Raw genomic sequence first — 22,220 nt, 5'->3', positions numbered from 1 at the left:
GATGGGACGGTGTCCACCCACCGTAGGTGAAGATAGATCTTCTCTATTCAGTCTACTGATTCAAATGCTAATCTCTCCTGGAAACGCCTACACGGACACACCCAGAAATAACTTAGCTTTATTGCCGATCTGGGTATCCCTTAACTCAGTCAAGTTGACACCTAAAATAACTATCATGCTGCGTAAGATGTAAATATTTTAATTAGTTTTCTTCCCCTCTCCCCTTGACCTTCCATTTTATGAAGGGTCTGGACGGTGATGTTTACATTTACAATAGAGTGCACATGTTTTGAGAACACCAAAACGCATCATAGCTGAACTAGAGGAGGAGCAGCTATGGCCAGCAGGTCCTGGATTTGGAGCTAGACGCAGTCAGTGACGAGGCATTACGGTGTCCACTTTTGGGAAGAGGATGAATACATTTTATTTGTATGTGGCAGGTTGTTAATCAAGAGCATTTTGTCGTTCCTGTTGTGTGGAAGAGGGCGACGCTGCTGTTGGGCTATGAAGGACTAGCTTGCAGACACCAGCATGCTTGGACAGCCCTTTTCTGACTGGAATGAACCGCATTGTGAGTCCCACCTGTCCAAACTGGAAAACACAATTCGCTTTCCCAGCCTGCCTTGCAACCAGGCTGTAACCATGTGGTGGGGACCTGCCCACTGGACACACCCGTGTGAGGCTGATTCAGATGGGAGGGATGCAGGGAAGCAGGCACCGCGCAGACCCCAGCGTTTGAGGATGGCAGAGGGTACTGAGTTTTGAAGGGCAGCCCTCAGCACCATTAGTTCCCTGCTGGGGTGGCAGTCACACCTCCCCTGAGGTAAGTACTGCAGGGTGGTTTGGGGTTGTTCTGGCTGCGAAACCCCAGAGCTTAAGTATCTGGTTCTCTTGGAGATTTAATGAATACCTTTTCATCCAATTGTTTTTGGTTTAAATTAACTAGAGGGTCTCCTGTTTGCAACCGATAGCCCTGGCTCACCACCCATGTCCATGCTCTCCTGATGCCACCATATGCCCAGCTCTGTGCTGAGTGGAGGGAAAGTGGCACTGTTCAGTGCTTAGAGAACATGGCTTTGGGACTGGACAGGCCTGGGTTCGAACCCTGACTCCACCACTCCAGCCACATGCAAGTGGTTTTACCTCTCGGAGCTTTCGTTTCTTATGGTCCTTGGCCACCTCAGGAGGCTGTGGAGTGATGAGTGACTGGAAAGTGTTCCCAGTAACATGAGAGCTGTGGTCTTAGGCCAAGGCTCCCAGAGAGCACATAGGTTTGGCCATAGGATTTTCCAGAGCCCCTTTCTCCAGCTGGACTGAGGCAGGGATGAGAAGAGTTTAAGGTGGGGGCCCACCAAGCTGCTTTTCCTTCCCTGGAGACGGGGGAGGAGGGTGGGTCCTATCCTGTTCCCCACTCCCCAGGTGCCCATGCTGTCGTCTGTGGAGACTGAGGAGGTTGATCTCACCTCCCTGCTAGCCAGAACCTTGGGAGACACTGCTCTTCTGTTTTATCACTGACTCTCCAGAGAGTTTAGAAGCCAGCTCCCCAGGCTGGGCATCCTGCAGCCTGGCCTCTGGAGACACAAAGGTCCAAGTGCAGGAGAGGCTACTGCTGCTCAACAGTCTTTCCAGGTCTCCTCTCCTCCCAGCCACACAGTAGGGTTGCATTTCCACACCCCCCAAAGTAAGGCACAGTCATGGAACTTGCTTTGGTAATGACATATAAACAAAAGAGATATGTCATTTTTGGATGGCAGCACTGAAGAGCCAATGCATAATTCTCCACCCCCTTTCCTGGCTTTGCCACTCTGGAGGCCCATGTGGACATGGAGGTGCCACAAGGTAAAGCAGCCCAGAACGCTGAGCCAGCACATGGAAAATGACTGCTCTGGAGCTTCCTCCTGAGCCATGGGTGTTGAGCGACTGAGATTTGGAGGTGGTTTGTTACTGCAGCAGCTACCAGCCTAACCTGACTTAGGCTCTCCAGTCCTGGCTCTAGAAAGCCACATAATCAGGGTGCAGGCTCAAGGGCAGCACTAAGCCAGGGGTGCGCCACTTCCTCATCTCACTGACCGCTACCACACTTTGGAAGGGCAGACAGCCCAGCCTTTCTCCAGCAGGGCAGTGCTGCTCTGACCCATGCTTCAGGGCGTGGGATGTTAGGGAGCTGCTTGGTCCCAAAGAGCAAACCTGGGGGCAAGCAAGTGCTCCAGAGATCCAACCATGGTGCCTGCCATCCACAGCAAAAGCCACTGCGGCCTCCACCTCACAGCCTGGCATGGACGTGCCCAAGACTCTCTGCAGTGTGAAGTTGGAAATACTGCAAGAACAAGGGAGGCGGTGGGGGGCTGAAGGAAAAAGGATGTGTGGAGAGGCTCACACAGCCTGATGGGGAGCAGGAGGGGAAGAGAGCAGAGGCAGGAAGAAGCGAATCCTCCCAGGAGACCAGGAGCAGCCAGACCTGGGGAGGTCTGTCAGCCGGCTTGTCTTTAGGGTTTCTTTTGTGAGCCCCTTTCAGTCAAAGAAGTGGGACTGGGCAGAAAGGCAGTGTCAGCATCCCAGGACCCTGTACCTCCTCTCCAGCCAAAGAATCCACCCACAAGACCTCTTTCCCAGCCCTCCCAGTCCTGGGGGATCCTGTCTGTCCCCTCCCCATGTACCCGGAGGTGAGTGCCACAAAAGTGGGGACCTCCTTCCCCTTGTGTCCTTCACCACATGCCTAGAAGTCCATTGGGCACAGAGCGCTCGCTCTATATATCTCCTGTGCAATGAAACAGTTCTCAGAGGTCCCCAAGGAGAGCCATGTGCTCCCTCCTCAGAGGCCACCACCTGTCTTCCATCTGAGCTTGTCTTCCAAGTTGCCCACGGCAACACCTCTGACATCCGGCCCCTTCAGACCTCCCCTGCCTGCTGAGGGAGGGGCGAGCCCTGTGCTCATCACAGCACCCTCCGTGCTAAGCGCACAGATGGGAGAGCTGGTAGTGGCTGTCCCTGGACTCCTGTGCCTACATGCTTGGTGCTCATGGAAAACCACAGCGGCATAGGCCCTGGCCTCCCATGGGCAGTACCTCTAGGGACGTGACCCCAGCAGCCCCAGGACTTCTCCTCTTTCAGCCCCCTCTGCATCTGACCCAAGACCTAATCCCACTTCAGGGACCCAGCCCTGGCTTTGCCTGAGTTCCTGACTCTGGGTGCTCCCCACACCCATCCCACACTTAAGGGAGGAAGTTGGGGTCCATGGTGCTCCAGGGCACAGATGTCCATGGGGTCTGCATGCTAAGCTGCTGGATTACATGCCTCCCCTGCTCTGGCCCAAGTCTTTCCAGCCAGTAGTCAGGTCAGGCAACTGTAAAGAAGAGGCTGGGCCAAGGCACAGGAGTTGTACTGACTTTATTTGTTGTTACTCTCCTCACTTGCACGCCTGCTGTCCCCCATGCTCTGGGGCTGTGGGGTGCCCCTACATGACCAGATATCAGGGGTCTGGGCACAGACATTCTGCTGCCACCAAGCCCCCTGTAAGGGGCACTGTGGAGGTGGTGGCAGCATGAGGGGGCTGAAGGCTCAGGCTCGGACATCAGCCCTAGCTCCTGGACCTGTGCCCATAGGGCTTGAGGCCCACCTCACCACTCTGGCCATTCATTCCCAGCTGGCCCAAGGCCAGAGAGCCCAGGGGAGCTGGGGAGGGGGCAGACCCTGGCTCCAGACCCAAGTTCTGGCCAAACAGCTGAGAAGCTGAGCTGGACAGAAGGACCCCAGCAATCTCCATGGGAGGTGAGGTCCTGGGTCACCTTTACCCCCAGCCCTGGGAAGTAGGTGTGATTCCCCAGTCCCCTTGCTCCAACATCCAGGTGCTTATTAATTTGTTTTAAAAATAAAAAGGAAATGTAAAAGGTGGTAAAGCAAGAACCCCTATCCATACTGGCACTGCTGAAGTGCCATTATTGCTTCTGGCCTTGTGGTCTGCCCACTCCCATTAACGCTGGCCCAAGATGAAGAGAGTGTTTAGCACCAGGGACATGGGGCTCCTGTCCCCAGTGGGACAGGGGCCTCCCAGGAGAGGGGCTGGTCATGCTCACCTAAGCTATAATGACCATCATGACCAGTGCCCAGCCAGCTGTCTGGACCCCTTGCCTGCCCCCAGAGGGTAAAATTACAGAACAGGAAACTCAAGTCCTGGGACAGGGTTTTATCACCAGCTCTCCACACCCGTCTTTGATCTCCACTTGTCAAAGTATGGCCTGATACACCAGGGTCCCGGCCTGGCCAGAGCCCCCAGGCCCACTAAGGCTGCAGTGGGGCAAGCAGGTGACAAGGCCATCAGCCCCTATGGGAGACCCTGGTGCCAGTGATGGAGGGTGAAGAACCCATGGACATCCCTACCTACAGCCCACTGGGGAGATCCACTTTTAGGGAAAACGTGAAGCAGCTTTGAAGAGCTGCCAGGCACTGAGACCAGAGGTTAGAAATAGCATGGGGGAGGGAGGGGGGACCCTGAGGATGTCACGGAAGCCCAAAGATTAAGGGGTGCAGGGGAGGAAAAGAGCCACAGTAAAGCTGGAAGGCCCAGCCCTGACCCCACAAGAACTGGAAACCCCAGCCTTGGAACAGGGGAGCGGCAGAGCCCAGAGCCAGACAGGAAGGCTTCCTCTCTTGGGGAGGGACCGACCTTCTCTCCTCAGAGGACAGACAGCAGGGACATCTGAGGGTGTCTGCAGGCTTTGGCTCATATTGCTCCAGCTGCAGCCCCAAGCTCACCAGGCCAGGGAAGGGCCCTGCACAGGGAACCTGCTGGCACTGCCTCCTCCAAGCCCATAGAACAACTGGGGTGGTGTGGCTTAGATTATAAACCCTCAAATCACTCGGGCACCTCGGGCCTGCCCACATCCATACAGAATAAAGTGCTTCATTTATTGATGATTAAAAATGTCCCCAGCCCCCTACTCCAGCGCCATGGGCCTCACGAGTTTAGAGGGGTCCAGACCCCCACCATCCCCCTTCGGCCCAGGCCTCTTCCCACTCTAGCCCTGCTGGGAAAGTGGCAGTGTGCAGGGAGTAGTGGGGGTTTAAGGTGCAAAGAGTATAACAAACAAAACCGTATAAACACAACAGGAGAGAGCTTAACTAGGAAACATGTAGCTTATGGAACCTTCCTCCCCATTTCAAAGGTAGGAATAAAGACGTTAAATGACAACAAAAAAGGGTATCCTATTAGTGCTGGCCTCATGGGGGCAAGCACTGGGCCAGGCCAGGCTCCCACAGCCCCACACCCCCTGGGGCCTGAACATGCAGGCTCCTCTCGCCGGCAGTGCTGTGGGCGTCCCACCTACCGTAAGTGCAGAGGCCCAGAAGGGACAAGGATGCTGGAGCCAGCCAGGGGCAGGTTGTGGCTAGACATAGGGGGAGGATGAGGCCTGATGCTGGCCTTAGGGAGCAGAGACAGACACAGACACACACATCCCCTTCTGGTGTGGGAGATATGGCCTGGGTAGCTGGTGAGGGACAGGGTGCTCTATGAACAGCAGCCCTGCCCCCCCGCCCCACTGATAGCACCTTGAAACCCTAAAACACTCACCCAAGCCTCCTCCTTGACCCTGCTCCTGGTGTCTAACCCAGTTGCTGGGGCTCCTTGACTGCAGCCCCTGGTGCAGCGGGAGTCAGCCTGTCTCCCCACCCTGGGCCTGGCCCACACACCCTGAGGCCCGGCCCACACACCCTGAGGCCCAGCAGCTTCTGGGGACACTTTCTCTGGACTCAGGGCTCTTGGTGTAGCCAGGTGCACTCTGGCAGGGGTGTGGGTGGGGAAAGCAACCCCCTGGGGTCCAGCCCCTGCCTGCCCCACCCCACAGGTGCACAGCGGGGTCTGCAGTCTTCAAACCTCGCCACTCCCCACCGAACACACTCATACATCCAGTTTCAAGCCATGCCTGGAGGTCTGCAGTCCTCAGACTGCGTACACAGCTCCTCCAACGGGGCCAACAACACCCCAACTTTTCCCCAAACCCTCCAAGATGAGGGAGCAAATGAGCCACACAGGGGACCTGGAGATAAGCCACTGACTGAGGCTGACTCAGGCTCGGCAGAGTGACCGGCCTCGGCTGCTGCCCAGGCCCCATCCTCCCCACTGTACCTGCCTCCTCCAGCACCCCCCTCACCTGGAGGGGGTGCCGCAAATAGTTTCCTGTCTTCTTTTTCCTTCACTTCCAAAAGAAAAAAGGAAAAGTAAAGGCTTCAAGGAGTCGCAGAAAAGGGGGCACTTGGGAGTGAGGTGTCCTCCGCCAGCTCCGGGGGCGGCCAGCCCGCGACACCCCTAGGCTGGGGGCCTCAGGCGGAGCACTTCCAGCCACCTCCGGAGGTGGGGCGCAGGGCTCCGGCCCGGCCGCTGCCCTCCCCAGGAAGGAGGGGAGGCTGGGTCCCAGCAGGTGCAGGCGCGGTCAGTTGCCGGCGCTCATCCGCCCGCCCGCGGCGTTGGCAGTGCTGGGGAAGAGCGGGGGTGGCGGCGGCAGGTGGGGCGGGGGCGGCAGGGTCTGGGGCAGCCCCGGGAGCAGGGGCAGTGCGTGCGCCTGGGGCGGGGCGGATGGCAGGCCCGGGGCGGCGGGGCCGCCGTCGCCGGCCAGCGGGTGGCTGACGCGGAAGCACTTCTCCTTGTGGGCCTTGAGCATGTTGGAGAAGCGGAAGCGCTGGCCGCAGACGTCGCACGGATACGGCTTCTCGCCCGTGTGCGTGCGCCGGTGCCGCTTCATGTTGGGCCGGCTGGTGAAGCTCTTGCCGCAGATCTCGCAGATGTACGGCTTCTCCCCTGCGGGTTGGGGTGCGAGGCGGGGCGTCACCGGGGAGTCGCCACACCCCAGCCCTGGCTCAGCTCTCCTGCTCTGGGACCATCGTGGGGTCTGTTGTCGACACTTTCGGATCTTCCCCCCGCCCCCCGCCCGGGCCATTTTGTGCCAGCCTCACTCAACCCTGGGAGGCAGGAAGGATGGCGCTGAGCCTCCTATAGGAGGGTAAACTGAGGCCCAGAGTTGAGAAGGGGCGTGGCCAAGGCCGTCCCAGGCGCCCTCCCCCGGCAGCCGCACCTGTGTGTGTCTTCATGTGCTCGTCAAAGTACTGCTTCATGTTGAAGTCCTTGCCGCACCACTGGCACATGAACTGCTTGTGGCCAATGTGGATGCTCATGTGTGACCGCAGCTGGTACTTGTACTGGAAGCGCTCGTTGCAGTTCTGGGGGTGGGGTGAGGCCCAGGGACAGAGAGAAGAGCAGCCTTCAGGGAGGGAACAGGGCCCCCAGGCCCACGGGGTTGAGGAGGGACACGCATGGGGAGGGCTCCTGGGCAAGGAGGTGGGGATGCAAGGGCAGGTGGACGTGCTTCTCAGGGGCAGCACGAAGGGCCCAGGCCTGAGGCCCCTCATCCTCCCTCCTCACTGGAAGGGCCCCCCATCCCTGCTGCAGCTCTGCTGTCTCCATCTTGGGTCTCTCTGCCCGGGATGCTGTTTTCTCCACCTCCCAGGAAGCCTGCCCCCATGGCTCCAGACCATGCAAACTTCCCATCCCAAATGTGTGGGAGCTGGGTCAGGGTTGGGGTAGAGGCAGCGTGGACATGGGAAGCAAGGGCCACAGGCATCAGAGGGTGGAGCTCTCTTTTCTAGGCCCTGCACTCCACTTCCCTACCCCCTGGTTTTTAAGCAGCTGCTGCCCCCGATCCCTGCCCTTCCCTGGGCAGGCCAAACAGGCATCAGGAGCTCACCTCACATCTGAACGGCTTCTCCCCGGAGTGCTGCAGTGAGTGCACCTTGAGGGACATACTGCGCTTGAAGGACTTCCCGCAGGTCTCGCAGGTGAAGGGCATGTCCTTAGTGTGGGCTACAGGGTGGGCACCGTGGCTGTTACGTCTCGGGGGCCTGCCTGAGCACACCCACATTGGGCCCAGACCCCGCCTCCTGGGACAGCCCTGTGCCACCACCCTTCCCTCTCACCAGCCTCGTACTCTGTCCCAGGACCTGGGGCAGAGACCCAGGAGAGGCCCGCTTCCCCTAAGGACTGGGTCTCCCTGTCTGCTCTGAACATCAGGCTCCAACAAGCATGTAGGCCCTTATGGTTCTTTAGCCTCTGGCCAGAGCTGCCTTGTGTCCAAAACTTCAGGGAAGGATGGAAGGATGGAAGGATCCTGGGTGGGACTGGCCTCAGCTCAAATCCTGGCCTGACCACTGGCTCCCTGCATGGTCTCTTTGGGCCTCAGCTTCCTCTTATGTAAAAAGGGGCTAATTGCGGTATTGCACTTTGAGGCTGGTGGGCTTTCTAAGGGATGGCACATGTAAAGGCCCTGACCACAGGCCTTAAATAGCAGTCCAAAGGAAGTTAGCTGCGTTCCCCACAAACCCATGGAGGGCTGAGGACCAACAAACTCTTCAAGGAAGATCTGGGAGGAGGCCACTGGAGACAGGGCTGAGCTCAGAGACCCCAATCCTGGGTAACCCAGCATACTCTTGGCCAACACATAGGCCCCAGGGCTCCAGCTTCCAGTTAGTTCACACTGGAGGCTTTGGCACTGCTCAGTAGAGAAAGGAAGTAGGTCCTGGCCGGGGGCCCCCTGTTCACCTTGGCCATCCCTCCCCCAAGCCCTAAGCCCAGAGTGGGCAAGGAAGGGAGGGCCCTAGAGACATCAGATTCCCAGTCAGGCCCACCTAGAGAAGGTGGGCAGCCTTGCCCAAGGCAGAGGGGTGACCAACACACAGTAGGGGGACCTTGTCACTGTGTCCAGGCATGACTCCTGGAGGAAGTTGCATTCAGAGAAGCCTGAAGCTCTGTGAGGGCCAGAAGGTGAGAAGGAATCAGAGGCACAACTGCCATCAAACCAAGACAGGGCCTGTGCCAACCCATATGGCACTTTGTATGAATTAGGAAAAGGTGCTCTTTCTCTGCGTGGACACAACCCCATGCCAGGATGCGCAATCTGGTTAGCAGTGTGCAGCTGGATTTTCCCACCTGCTATCTTGTCCAGGCACCCTTGTGCAATGTGCAACCTGCCCAACTGTACCTGGCAGCCCTGGACTTAGAGCCTGTTCAGGTCATACATGCCACTGCAACCTGCCTCCCCATGCCTCCCAGCTGAGAGGGGCCTTCTTATCCCTTCACACCGTCCTTGGATGTGAAGTCTTTCCTATCCACCTGGATGGAAAGCCCATCCCAGGACAGCCAGCAGCTGCCCATCTCTGTCCTTAGGCTCCATCCACTACCAGCTCAGACTTACCAACCATGTGCTTGCGCACATGGGCCATGGTGTAGAACTTCTTCTCACAGATCTCGCATGAGAACTTCTTCTCTGCATAGCCATGCACAATCTTGTTGTGCTCATGGAGGGACCAGAGCTTCTTGAAAGCTTTGCCACATGTCACACACTGCAAGGTGAGAGGACTTTAGGCATTGGGTCCCGAGTCAGGACTGTATGACCTTGGACAAGTCACTAGACCTCTCTGGCCTGTTTCCACACCTGAAATGTGCTGGAGAGAGAGCCTTGATGTCCAAGGGCCAGACATATCTGATGTTCCTGGAGCTGGGGATGGTAACTCCTTACACACTTACCCACCCCCACATCCCGGGCTGCAGCCTGGGGACCTCCTTCCTCCTTGGGCTCAACTAGGGTCAGGGGTCACCTCTTCCAGGAAGTTCCCCTCTGTGCTTATTTCAACAAGGTCTTCGAAAGTCCTCACCTTGTGTCTCTCTACAGAGGAAAGACAGACAACTGGATGAAGGGCTGCATAGGATGTGGAGGCTACACACAGTTCATGGAGAAGCCATTCTGATAACAGGTCCCCAAAGAGTTGGGCATTATCACTGCTGCCTCCCCCTGCTGGGACCCATGCCCTGAACCATGGAGATCCCCAAGGGGATAGGTCCCAAAGGGGCTGGCTGCAGGAGGTATCAGGTCCCATTAGGCAATGGACAATGGTGGGGACCTTGGGGACCATGCTCCCCTCTGCCTGTTCTCCTGGACCCTTGTCCTGCCCATCCTTGTAGGTCACCCCCAAAGGGCTGGAGGCTACGCCAGGGCTTGAGCAGAAATTGGATCAGACTGCCCAGGTTGGAAGGGGCACAAGCTTGTCTGCCCTTCAGGAGGGAGGCTCAGGTGTGCGGCAGGTGAAGAGTCAAAGGGCAGGCAAGTGGGAACAGGTGCACGAGGGTAGGGCAGGTTACCAGGTAAGTCCCAGGTAACACTTTCTCCATATGGCACTGCAATTAACAATTAGCTTAGGCAATTAGCACCCGCCTACCCCACCTTTCCCCTCTTCTCCTGGGCCAAAAAGGTAAAAACTACCCATGGGGAGCCTGGATGGCTCTGTGCCACCCCCACTCTGAGAGGCTAGGCTGGCCCAAGGCCTGGAAGCCAGCCCAGCTCCCCTGCTTGCACCCAGCAGCCCCTGCTCTTCCCAAATTTCTCATCTAGTCCCTTTTCCCCAGGCTCAGGCCAGCTGACATCTCCAAAGAGCTGAATGGGGTTTCCCGCTGGGCTGCACCCTGCTCTATACATATAGCACTTTTGTGGGAAGTGGAAAATGGCACCCTTGTCTGCGCAAACCCCTCCTCCTTCCATGTGTACTTTTGTGCAATTCACAACCTGTGAAACCATACACAGTGGCCCTGCTGGCCTTCCCGCAGCCCTAGGGATTTATTAAAACACTGACTCATCCCTTCCCAGAGCTGGCTGTCCCCTAGTCTCATCTGCTCAGCAACTCTCTGCTCTCATCCTCCCAAGTCCAGGGTATCTCTTTGCCATGTCAGCCAAGGTTACTGTTTGCTCCAACCCTCTCTGCACATCTCTCCATGTGCCAAGACCCACCTCTACCCGCCTCTCCCAGGAAGCGCTCCTTGATGTTATCTCCTGAGCTCTCACTGCACTGAGAACCTGGGCCCTGCTTTCCTTGGGCCTGGGCTGGCCTGACTGTCTGGGGGCTAAGTCTCATCTCCAGACCATGTGGGCAATGCCATCGGCAAGACGCTGGGTGCCCAGAGCCCAGTTCTGCCCTGTCCTGCCCCCTTCGCCCTGAGACCCACCTGGATGTTGCGCTCGCAGTCCGTCTGCCTGTGTAGCAGCAGCTCACTCTCCAGCAGGAAGCGCTTGCCGCACTGGTCGCAGATCTGCATTCGACTGTGGGTCACATTCATGTGCTTCTCCAGGTACCAGCGGTTGTTAAAAACTCGTGGGCACTTCTGGCATGGGTGGTGCTGCTTCTCCTCCAGCTTCACCTTGGCCCCCAGCCCATCAGTGGCTGGTGGCCCACGGGCTGGTGCAGTGGCTACCCCGGGGGGCGGCTTCAGCCGCTTCCCACCCCTCCGCCCAGGCTCCTCGGGCTCTGGGGTGTCCTGGCGCCGGGCATTCTCCCGGGACCGCGTAGCCATGCGGCCGTGGGGAGGGGGGTCTGCCCGGCTGCTCTGGTGCCCCACTGGCCCCTGCCTGCGTCCGGCCTCCCCCTCCTCCTCCCCCTCCTCCTCTGAGCTGTCTTGATCCTGCTCACTATGCTGCCCTTCCTCCTCTTCCTCCTCCTCCTCCTCCTGCCCGCTGTGCTCTTCCTCCTCCTCCTCTTCCTCCTCCCCCTGACTGCCACCCTCTTCCTCCTCTTCTCCTTCCTCCTCGTCCTCCTCCTCCTCCCCTCCACTGCCACCGCCCTCTTCTTCTTCCTCCTCCTCCTCCTCCTCCTCCTCCTCCTCCGAGTGTCTCTGCAGCCTGTCCTCCCGGCCCAGCACCATGGTGGCTGGGCTCGTTCCAGCACCCGGCTTCCCCTCGGGCCCTGTGGACACGTGCAGTGTCTGGTTGTTGAGGTTCACCTCCACAATGATCTGGGACTGCTCACGGCGGCTGTAGGTACCGGAAGACCCAAGCTCTTCCTCCAACTCCTCCCCACCCTCCAGCTTGCACAAGCTGGCCGGGGCCCCGCCAGCCTCCTCGACACCACCCTCCTTCTCCTCCTTGAAGAAGGGCTGGGCTGGCCCAGTGGTGGCAGGCACTGTGCCACCAGCAGTCCCTGCCCCGTCCTCGACACGCACTGAGTAGGGGTCAGGGCCCTCGCGGGCATAGATCTTGGGCAGACCCGGGGTGTCGGTCTCCTGTTTGATGTCACAGTAGTAGGGTGGCGCGGCTGGGGTGCAGCTGGTGGCTGGCTGGGCCAGGGACACAGTGCCGGGGCCCGGTGGGCCTAGGGAGCGGGCGTCCAGCAGCTCCTGGCAGGACGCGGCGATGTCAGCCATCTGCAGCAGTGAGGCGGCACTGAGCACCTCGTGCACGTTGGCCGCGTTGACCAGCAGCTTGGACGTGTAGATGAAGTTGAGGATCTGCTGCAGGCCACCGGGCGCCAGTGCCTCCAGGGACAGCTCCACACGCTGCAGCTGCTTGTTCTGCGTGAAGAGCGAGTGGAAGAACTGGCTGTAGGCGGCCAGCACGCCCTTGTGTGCCGGGAAGACGCTGCGCTGGGGCACCAGCACCAGGTCCACGTCGCAGAGGTCGGGCTGGAAGAGGCGCTGCTCATTCAGGCGGCCCATCAAGCAGGCGAAGTGCAGCGCCACGTCCTCCACCAGCGAGAACTCGGCCGCTGGGGAGTCGGTCGTCTTCTCAACCAGCAACTGGGGCAGAGGGCACGGGAGAGGGTCAAGGCCAGTGGCCCCTGTCCTCCCCCTGCGGCCCACCCTTCCCCCAGCAGCACCCACCGTCCAGGAAGCAGCCAGAACTCCTGGCTCCACTTCACAGGAAGTGGGGGACGGGGATTCAAGCCCAAGTCAGCTGCCCGCAGAGCCCAAACACCCACTATGACCTTCTGAGGCTGAACATGAGCTCCTCAGTTGGTCAGTTAACTTTCCTGGGCCTCTGGCTCTTCCTTGGTGAAGTAGGAAAAGTCATCCCGAGAAAGGAGAGGGAAGAGAAAGGGGAAAGAAAAAGGACTCTGGCGACCAGCTGTCCAGGTTTTCCAGGGACCTGGGGTTTCCTGGGATACATGACTTTCAGTGCCAGAACCACGACAGTCCCAGGCATACTGGGACTAGGTGGTCACCTAGAGGGGACACAGGCAATCCTTCAGCATTTCCTGAGCCCCAAACACCTCAAGAACAGAAGTCAGGCTTGTTGGCTCACTACCTGGCCGCTGGCTACTGCTGCCCAGGGGACAGCGCCTGAGGGAACCCTCACCTCACCAGCAGTGAGCCTCCAGGCCTCGGCCCTGAGGGCTGCAGAAGTAGAAGCTTCTGTGAAGAAATCCAGGCCCAGGGCCTATAACTTCTCCCCATCTGGGTCCTGTGCCCTGCCCAAGGAGGCCAGTGAGATCCAGCCAGGCCTTCATTGCTCAGCCAGAGCTTGGGCCAGGCTGCCTCCAACACTGACTGTGGCCTCAGGCCTGGCCCCTCGTGGCTCCCCCTCACACAGGGGCTTGTGCAGGTGGAAGGACACAGCTGTTTTACGAATCCACCATGCTTCCAGGCAGGAGGCCCCTAAGGCCTGCCCCAGACCCTGTTATGGTCCAGGCCCAGAGGCTCCAGGATGGCCCCATCATGAAGGAAGGCCACAGCACTTGGGGGCTTTGGAGCCCTGAGAAGTCCCTCAAAGTCTGATGGGTTAGACTATCAGGCCCATGTGCCACATTCACCACATGCGAATTGCCAGAATAGGGGCTGACTCAATCACCCCTGGCCCTACCACAGCAGCCTCCCCCAAAGGTGGGCAGTACAGACAGGCAGGCTGCCCAGTCCCTGCACAGGGCCAGGGTACAGATGTTCAACTAGTATCTGTTGACTGCCTGCCTGCCTGGTTGGACCAACCTCACTGCTTCTAGGCTCTGGCTCTCCTCCAGCCCTGCCCAGCTGGGTCAGAGCCTCCTACATTTGAGAGGTACCTTGCTCCATGGCAATAAACCCATCAGCTCCCCACAACCAGCATCTCCCCTGACCCCATCCATCCACAGCCCCCCCATGCCAGTCCTTCCATCACCAGGGCAGTGAGGGTGGGCCCAGACTGGGCAGGGGTGTTGGTGTCTGAGCTAGACTCCTCAGTCACCTGAATGAGAACCTGCCTTGGGCCTCAGGATGAGCCTCAGTGAGCAAACAGGGGCAACTTGCTTCCAGCCAGCAGCCAGGGCAGCACCTATCCTGTGCTCTCTCAGATCCCACCTTGGTCAGGCTCCTGGCCTTGGATAGCCTCTTGCTTGAGTTCTCCATCATGCCCCTTCCCACCAGCCAAGAAGCCACCCATCTGCCTCTGTCCCAGAGCTGCTGGCCTGTCCAAGCCTGGCCAATCTATCTGGGACGTGGCACCAAGCCCCTCCCATCTCCCTCCTCTGACTCACTCTGATTCATCTTCTGGGACCAATCCCTACTGCACAGATGGGGAAACCGAGGCTCAGAATGAGAGGGTCCTACAGTCTAGAGCCTCTGGTCTCCAGCTCTGCTAAGGCCACCCCTTCCTTGCCAGACTGGACACCACTCTACGTGTCTGGATTTCTTAGCATTTAATGACTTAAAAAGCAGGAAGAGCCGTCTGGGGACCCTCCCACTCCAAGACCAGCTATGCTTCCTCAGACTCTGCCACCACGCCCTCAACACGTGACCTCCTCCCCAGAGGTGCTGCACCTGCAGGTCAGTGAGGAGGTCAGGGTACAACTCCGGTTGTAACAGGGACTCCTTACGGCCTCCAGGGGCCATACAGTGGCAGGGGAAGTAGCCTGGATACGGGCTTTTGCCAAAGCCAGGCCTGCTGGGGGAAGCTCACCCCAGGCCACAGGGCACCAAACTTCTGTTCTCCCTTATGGAACACCCTGCAGTGCATGGGGAAAGGACAACTTTCTCATGTGCAGATCTGACCCCTTGGGACCCAGTGAGGCCTGGCTCCAGCCCTCTAATCTCAGCAGAGGAGGGGATAGTGCCCCAAATACTCAATTCCTAAAGCAATATCTCAGCCAAGCCAGAGCCATCCTTGCCCTCATGACCAGGTACCCTGATGGGACTCCTTTGACAAGGTACACAGATGCTGCATGGGTCTACAACTGGCAGCCCCTTGACAGGGCACAGCTGTCCCCTTGCCCGGCCCCTCCCATGCAGTGCCCACAAGCTGTACCCACCTCCCCAGCCAGGTGTGCCAATTCCCCATGGATGCCCCTCCTCATATGGCTGTGCCAGCTGCAGCCACACATCTCATCCCCAAGCCCAGGCTACCCCAGCCTAGCTAATATGCAGGAGCAGGGAGGTGGTCAGGCACCCCTGTTGCCAGGGGGTTTCATGCCTTCAAACCCTCCCCCAAGTCAGGCGACACCTGTCCAGGCTGCTTACCCAAGTAAGAGCCTTCTGCACCTGAGGGGTACCTTGTCTCACTGCTGCAAGCCAGGGGCTCCCTAGCTTGCCTCAGAGCCTCCACGGAAAGCCCTGTGATGAAAGCTGGGGCGCCTATTTGTGGCCCCCCATGTCAATCCTTTCATCGCTGGGCAGCAGTGCCTAGGCCGAGACTGTGCAAGGGGGCACGGGCTCATGACCTCTAGGCTCCTCCTTTTGGAGAAGGGGTGTCTATGACAGCCTCCTCTGCGCATATGCCTCCCTTCCTTCCCTAGGAAATAGACCCAGAGAGGGCGGGGGACCGGCCCAGGGTCACACTGGAGTTTGGACCGGAGCTACGGGTGCCCACCGCCCTCGGCCCGAGCCATCCCTAATCGCCAGGCAGGGCGGCTCCAGCGCCCACGTGGCCCGTGGCCCAAGGCCCAGGCGGGAATCCGACTCCCCCTTCTCTCCCATCACCCAGCCCCTCCGCCCGTGCCTAACAAGCGCCCCCCTCCGCCCGTGCCTAGCAGGACCTCAGCCGCTCACACCGGCGCCCCCACCCCAGGAATTTAACCCCCTCCCCGCCAAAAGCCACGCCATAGCGCCGCATTCCCGGCCCGTGGGGACCTTGCAGATGGGGTCGGGAAGCCCGGGGGAGGGGAAAGATCCCTCTAGCCCCTTCACCCGAGCCCGCGGGCCGTACACTCGCAAGGGCAGCGCTGGCAGGTGGGCGGATAAGCGGGGGGACAGGCAGGGCCCCGCGTACCATGGTGCCGTGGCGCTGGGGGCTCACAGGACCCCGCGGGATCGCGCTGCCCCCGGCGGCTGGGCCCGGGCCGCTCCATGAAGCGCCGCGCTGGGGGCCGCCCCCGCGCAGGGCCCCGCGACCACGGCCCCCGGGGGCGCGGCCGGGCGGGCGGAGGCGCAGGGCCGCGGCAAGTCCAGCGCGGAGCAGCTGCGGCCCCAGAGCCTCGGGCGCGGCGGGCGGGGGGCGCGGGGCGCCGATTGGAGCCCGCGCGTCAGCTGGGGCCGCCGTCTGGACGCTTAAAGGGCCAGGCCGCCCTGCGTGCCGGCGGGGCGCGCGGACACGCGTGGTGTGCGTCGTCCCCGTGCAGTCCGCCCTGCCTGGGGTGCCCGCGCCCCCGCCCTCCCACTCGTCCCCACTGCTCACGTCGGAGCAAATCGACCCTGGCCCCACCTTCCCGCGCTGAGCCCCTTTTCTGCAGGGAAGTTCGTCCCGGAGTCTAACCCGGTGCCCTCCGGCCGCGCCACGGAGGCGGGGCCAGAGAAGGAGGCTGTCGTGAAATCGGGACGCTGGGCTCGCCGGGCCCCCAACCCGCTGCAGAAAAGGCTTCCGGCCGCTCCCCTGAGTGATCCCACGCTGAGAGACTGAACACCGCACCCCAGCCTCGCTCACCACCCCCACCCTCTGGCCTGGGCTGCTCTGACCTGGGGGTGAGTCTGGGGTTCCAAACTGGTCCGGCCTCCCACTCCTACCCCAGGGCAGCCCAGAGTTCATTTTGCTTTGTGCCTCCAGGACTTGGCTCCGGTGGACCCATACCTACCTGTGGTCTCCTCTGGCTGCACAGGGCCGCCCAGGGCAGATGTAAGACCCCAGATCACAGCTGTAGTGATAAAGTCCTTTAAGACGACTGGCCAAGGACCAGGAGATGGTGACACTGGAGGAGTGGGGGCTAGAGGCCCAGGCCCCACTGTGCTCGCCCTTGTAGTGTGACCTGACCACTGCTGAGTGGCCTCCCTCTCTGCTCAGCCTCTGCTAGGGAGATGCAGCCAGGCTTGCGGAATGCTGCTCTGGCATGGACACCAGTGGGGGCAGGGGGCTGGCTGTGCTGGCAGAAGGCTGCAAAGGAACGCTGCCAGGCTGAGCAGGCAGCAGGGTGGGGACCATGGTCGTTGGGCCTGGCGGGGTCCAGGTGTTGACTGGGTCACCACTGTGGAGAGGAGGCCTCTGTGGGCTTCTCGTGTGACCCGTGTCATCATTCAGATCCCTTTCTGTGCCCCCCACCCCTACCCCAAGCTGATTGCTGCCCTATCCTGGGTCACTCTCACAATATCCGCATCCTGACATCCCTCACTCCTCCCCACGTATACACTTGTGTTTACATACAAGTCCATGCCCGGCTGCAACAGGATCCCCTAGGTATTCTACCTTATGAGTGAACAGGAACTCTGGGGCCTGCTCAGGATGATTTGGTCTGGATTCCAGGGGAGGAAACGGAGCAGAGGCTAGGGTCCTAGGCAGGTGCCATGAAACAGCCTGGATGGTCTGTCCCAAAAGATTGCAAGGGCCTTCCCCAAGGCCAGAACGGGAGGTCCTCAAGACAAGGCTATCCAGAGCCAAAGAGAAAATATCTCAGGGGCAGAGATGGGGCAAAAAAAGAATGCCAAAAAGGGGAGGAATGCCCAAAGCCAAATGAAGGGTGAGGAGAGACCCTCATGGAAAAAGAGATGGGAACAGAGAGAAAGGGGCACAGACTGGGACATTCCCCCAGTGCTGAGGCATCTGGGAGGCTCCTGGCAGCTGCGGCATTGATCCTGCACCCGCATCGGTGCATGGACAGTTGGCTCAGCTCCCATAGGCCCCAGGCTGAGGCCAGCCCAGAGCAGTCTACATGCTTCTGACCGGCCAGTCACCTCAGGGCTGCCTTGTCTCTTCCTTCCTCCCAACCCACTTCCTCATCTGACTCATGGTGTATCCTTGCACTGGCCTGGGAGGTGGCAAGGGAGGGACTGTGTACCCACTGGTTAGATAAGAACACTGAGGCCCAGTGTGGGACAAACCATGCAGTCAAGCATCAATGTCAGGGGCTAGGGAAAAGAGAGGCTGGAAGGAGTCTGGCAGAGAAGGCTACATGGGACACTTCTGTGCCCACTTCCCAGCCATAGCTTGGCCAAGGGTGTGGTCAGCATGACCAAGATAGGGAATGGCCTTGGCTGTGGCTGTCAAGCTGGAGGAGGGGCTGGAGGTTGGATGAGAAGGGAGGGGTTGGGGGGACTCATCTCCATGAAAGCCCCAGCTGCTCCCCTCTTGCTTCTCTGGTCTGTAGCTCATCTGCTGGGGAGCCCCAGAGCACAGCCTGAGCTCTGTGAGAGGCTGATGGCACCTGGTCACAAGGGATCTGGCAGGAAGGAGCAGTTTGAAGAGCTCAGTCTGGTGGGCTCATTGTGCTGCTTGGAGGGGACTGGGACTTGAAAGTTAACATTTACTCGAGCAAAGAGAGAGGAAGGGCAGTCTAGGCAGAGACAATAGCACCTGCAAAGTGAGGAGGCAGAGACAGGAACCTGGAGGTGACTGACGTAGTGAAGATTCTCGTAGAGTGCGTGTCTGGTCGGTGGGAGTGGCTGGTTGGAAATGAGCAGAATTGCTCTCTTGGCCTTGGTGAAGGACAGGGTTCACCTCAGGGGAGGTCATGATGGGCTTCCTGGAGTGGGTAGAGTAGGACTGAGTTATTGGGGAGGGGCATCCTAGGCCAGCACTGCAAACCTGAGGGACAGTCAGGAGTTCGTGGAGATGGGCTCACCTGGCAAGGGCATACCTCAGTGATCCTTGACATTTGGGGCTGGGTGCTGGCAGGTCAGCAAAATCATAGCCCCGCCCCTAGAGGACAGCTCACGAGTTTTCTCACAACTTCCCTAAGTATTTAGCCCCATTTCCCCTCTCGTGACGGGGAGGCACGGACCCAAACTGTGCTGGGGTGTGATGTGCAGGCTTGGTTGGAGAAACCAAATCCCCCCCACTGCACTTGTACAGAACATCCCAAGCCAAGCTGTGCTGGGGGAGGGGAGTAGAGGGGAAAGGCGTGATAAAGGGCTCGGCCCCCCTGGGGTGCATGGAGCTGTGTAGCTGAGCTGGGGTAGGAGGGAAAGCAGTGGGCAGTGCCAGAGAACACAGGGTGACTCAACTTGGACAGCATGGAGACAGTGGGCTGGCAGGGAAGTTCAAAGCTACCCACTAGGTGGTGACCTAGGGCCCTGCAGTGGAGGGAGCATGGATCTGCTGGGGATGGGGCTGGGGGTGGGGTTTGAGCCTGTGTTGTGCCTCTGCTGAGCCCAGCACTAATAGGCTACAGCTGCCCAGGGGTGGGAGCCTAATGCAAACCAGCAGGTCGCCTGGTTCTTGCAGCATAAACATCATGGCCTTGGCATTGGAGGCCTTCCTGGCAACTCCTAAGATCCTCTCCTGCCCTGTTGGTTCAAGGGACCCTGGGCCTCTCACTAGTGATTGAGCCTGGCTAACCACATGAACCCAGTGGGATTCCTTCCTAGAGGCAAGGCCCAGCACCCCTCCCCCCACCCCGCCCCAAGTCACTTTGACATAACATTTGGTTCTAAACACTTAATCCACCACAGTTCTATAGAGAAGTCGAGCAAATTGTTCTCCTCCCAGTTATCCAACTGGGAAGTGGCAGAGCAGAACCTGAACCCAGGCAGTCTGGCTCTGGCCCAGAGTCCTTGACTGTGCCATAGAACAGTTGCTCATAGGGGTTCTCCTGTTTCTTCAAAATAAATCGAATTAGGGTGGAGGCATTGAGGTCAGTGGGGATCCTTCTCAGGTTTTTTCTGGGAATCTGGCCTGGTGGTAAATTTTGGTTGCTGGAGGCCCTGGGTGTCAGCCTAGGTCCCCAACCCCCATAGGCCAGGCCCTCTGGGAGGCATTCTCATCTCCAGGATTGTCTGGGAAGGGATGGGCACCTTTGGTTATCTATCATGTCTGGTTACACCAGTCATATGCACCCTCTTTCAGGGCTTATGAGCTGAGAGATGGGCAGCCCAAGGCCTGCTAGCTTCCTTTTACAGATGGGCAGTCAGAGGCCCAAGGTCAGGGCTCAGGATGCAGAATGCAAGTGTCTGTCCTGAGACATCAGGTCACTCCCTTTTTTTACCCTGATGTCCTCATGGTTCTAGGCTGGTTGGAGAGATGCAACCCTCCCCAGGCTAATGTGGGTTCTGTAGGTTGGAAAGCTCAGCACAGTCTATGGAGCTGTAGCTTGATGGGCCACAGATGGTGAGTGGTGGGTCTGGGGTCTCCAAGAGGCAGAAGTGCTGGTACCTGGCCCCAAACTTGGTATAGCCCCACTTGGGGTCTTCTGATTCACAGGGAGGAGGGGAGGCAGAGGCGAGGGGGCACTGCCTCTACCTTGTACAGAAACCTTGAAAGAAAAGACTATTAAAGCTGCTTACCCCTGTGCGTGTGTGGCCACAAAAGGCTCTCCTTGCCTTGCACTCATCAGGCACTGCCTGGAGCTTCCCAATCTGTCCTGAGGTGCCCAGCTCCTCCCGAACACCTCTGGACTCCCGAGAGGCTGCAGCCTTTACAGCATCAGAGTACTCCCTGTCCAGGAGAAGTCTCCTCCCAGCACTTTTCTCAGCTTGTTCTATCACAAGACCTTCACAGGACTGCAGGCTCTCATCTCACTATGGGCAACTGCAGTCTACTTTCCCTTTGGAAATTTGAACCCAGTCCCTTCCACCTTGTGAGGCATGGCTTCCAAGTTCCCTCACCTGGCCACACTAGTTTGCAACACTCCTTCAAGGCTCAACACCCGCTGCTGGGCTTCTAACACCAAGCAGAGCCTCCTTCCTCTTCCAAACAGTGATGCCCGGTTAGTATTCACAGTCTCTTGCAAGAGGGACATTTGCCCTTGAATTCCCTCACCTCCTACTCAATGCCTAGCTAATTTAGGACAGTCAAGACCAAAGCCCTCGACATGGCTGGCTGGTTAGCTCAGTTGGCTGGAGTGCCAGCTTGTAACAGTAAGGTCAAGGGTTTGGATCCCAAAACCAGCCAGCTGCTAATGCCCTTGACATATTTTTCCCCCAATACTGCCAAACTGATCGAGCTTATCACTATCAGAATGTTAATAAAGAACCTAGAACCCACAAAAAATAAGACCATAAGGAACCTCATTAGGAACCCACAAACAGACTCTGCATTTTTTTAAATTTTAAAGTAATGCATCCAAACCCAATTTTCAGGAGTTGCCCGACTTGGGAGTCCACTGTTAACTCAATTTAGAAAGCTGAGTATCTACACGTGAGAAGTTACCTACTGTGAGAAATTATGTTGCATTCACTAAGAAAATATACATTCCTTTGAGTTCCGAGCAGACAAAAGTTAATTGTACTAGCCCTGCAAATTCTTATGTGTATGCTAAAAATATTCCCATATGAATGTGTTTTCTGGGAGTGAGTGCTATGTGCTGCACTGCTTGGTGAACTGCTAGGGAAATGTGAGAGGTATAGGTAAATGGACTGTCTCTAGGAAGCAACTAACAGATGGGATAGAACATATTTCTTCCTCAGCAAAGACATCTGTATGCAGGTCACTTCAGCTGGATGCCAACAAAGCCTGGAGGAAATCTGGACTTTCCAGGGTGAAGTAGACCAATCACTATTAATGCCTACCTGGGTAGGTTAACATCTCTGCCTGCCCTCTCTCTAGCTCCACTCCACCTCCTGCCCCCACCAAAAGTCAGCAAAGAGACTCAATAGTTTGTGGGGTTTTTTTTCCCATTTCAGAAAGACTATTTTAAGTCTGGGAGAGTAAAGAAAGATGAAACATGCACAGACTCAGACTTAGACTAAGTATATATATTTTAATTTCTACAAGGTCCCTCTTTCAAGTTATAGGGAAATTTAATTCAAGTGTATACAAATAAGACATTGCTAATATGTACAAAAGTATTTTCTAGTTTTTCAGCAATACTAGCTATTTCATTTGCAGTAAACAGGATGTTACAAAACAGTCCAATAATGCATTTTCTATTAAGAAGCACAATACACAACATAATTCAATTTCATTAAAAATAACTTCAAAATACAGAACAACACCCTATAGGAAGAAAAGCCATTTCTGTAGTTCACTTCAGTAAACACACAAGTTGAATGTTGCAGCAGAGGGCTGTCCTTTTTCATGGAGAAAACA

General features: G+C 57.9%; 1 protein-coding gene across 1 annotated transcript; it reads right to left on the bottom strand.

Moving 5' to 3' along the window:
* Nucleotides 1–3,372: 3,372 nt before the first annotated feature.
* Nucleotides 3,373–16,175, bottom strand: ZBTB47 (zinc finger and BTB domain containing 47). The gene is made up of 6 exons (XM_063113651.1): nt 16,041–16,175; nt 11,042–12,604; nt 9,240–9,387; nt 7,737–7,852; nt 7,068–7,212; nt 3,373–6,793 (listed from the first exon to the last, which is right to left on the bottom strand). Exons 1-6 carry the CDS (start codon nt 16,041–16,043, stop codon nt 6,429–6,431), a joined length of 2,340 nt encoding a protein of 779 aa, XP_062969721.1. The 5' UTR covers nt 16,044–16,175; the 3' UTR covers nt 3,373–6,428.
* Between the last annotated feature and the right edge of the window lie 6,045 nt (nt 16,176–22,220).

This window comes from Cynocephalus volans, chromosome 11 (genome assembly GCF_027409185.1).
Source record: "Cynocephalus volans isolate mCynVol1 chromosome 11, mCynVol1.pri, whole genome shotgun sequence".
Taxonomy (NCBI): Eukaryota; Metazoa; Chordata; class Mammalia; order Dermoptera; family Cynocephalidae; genus Cynocephalus; species Cynocephalus volans.
This window is presented reverse-complemented; position numbering and strand designations above follow the sequence as displayed.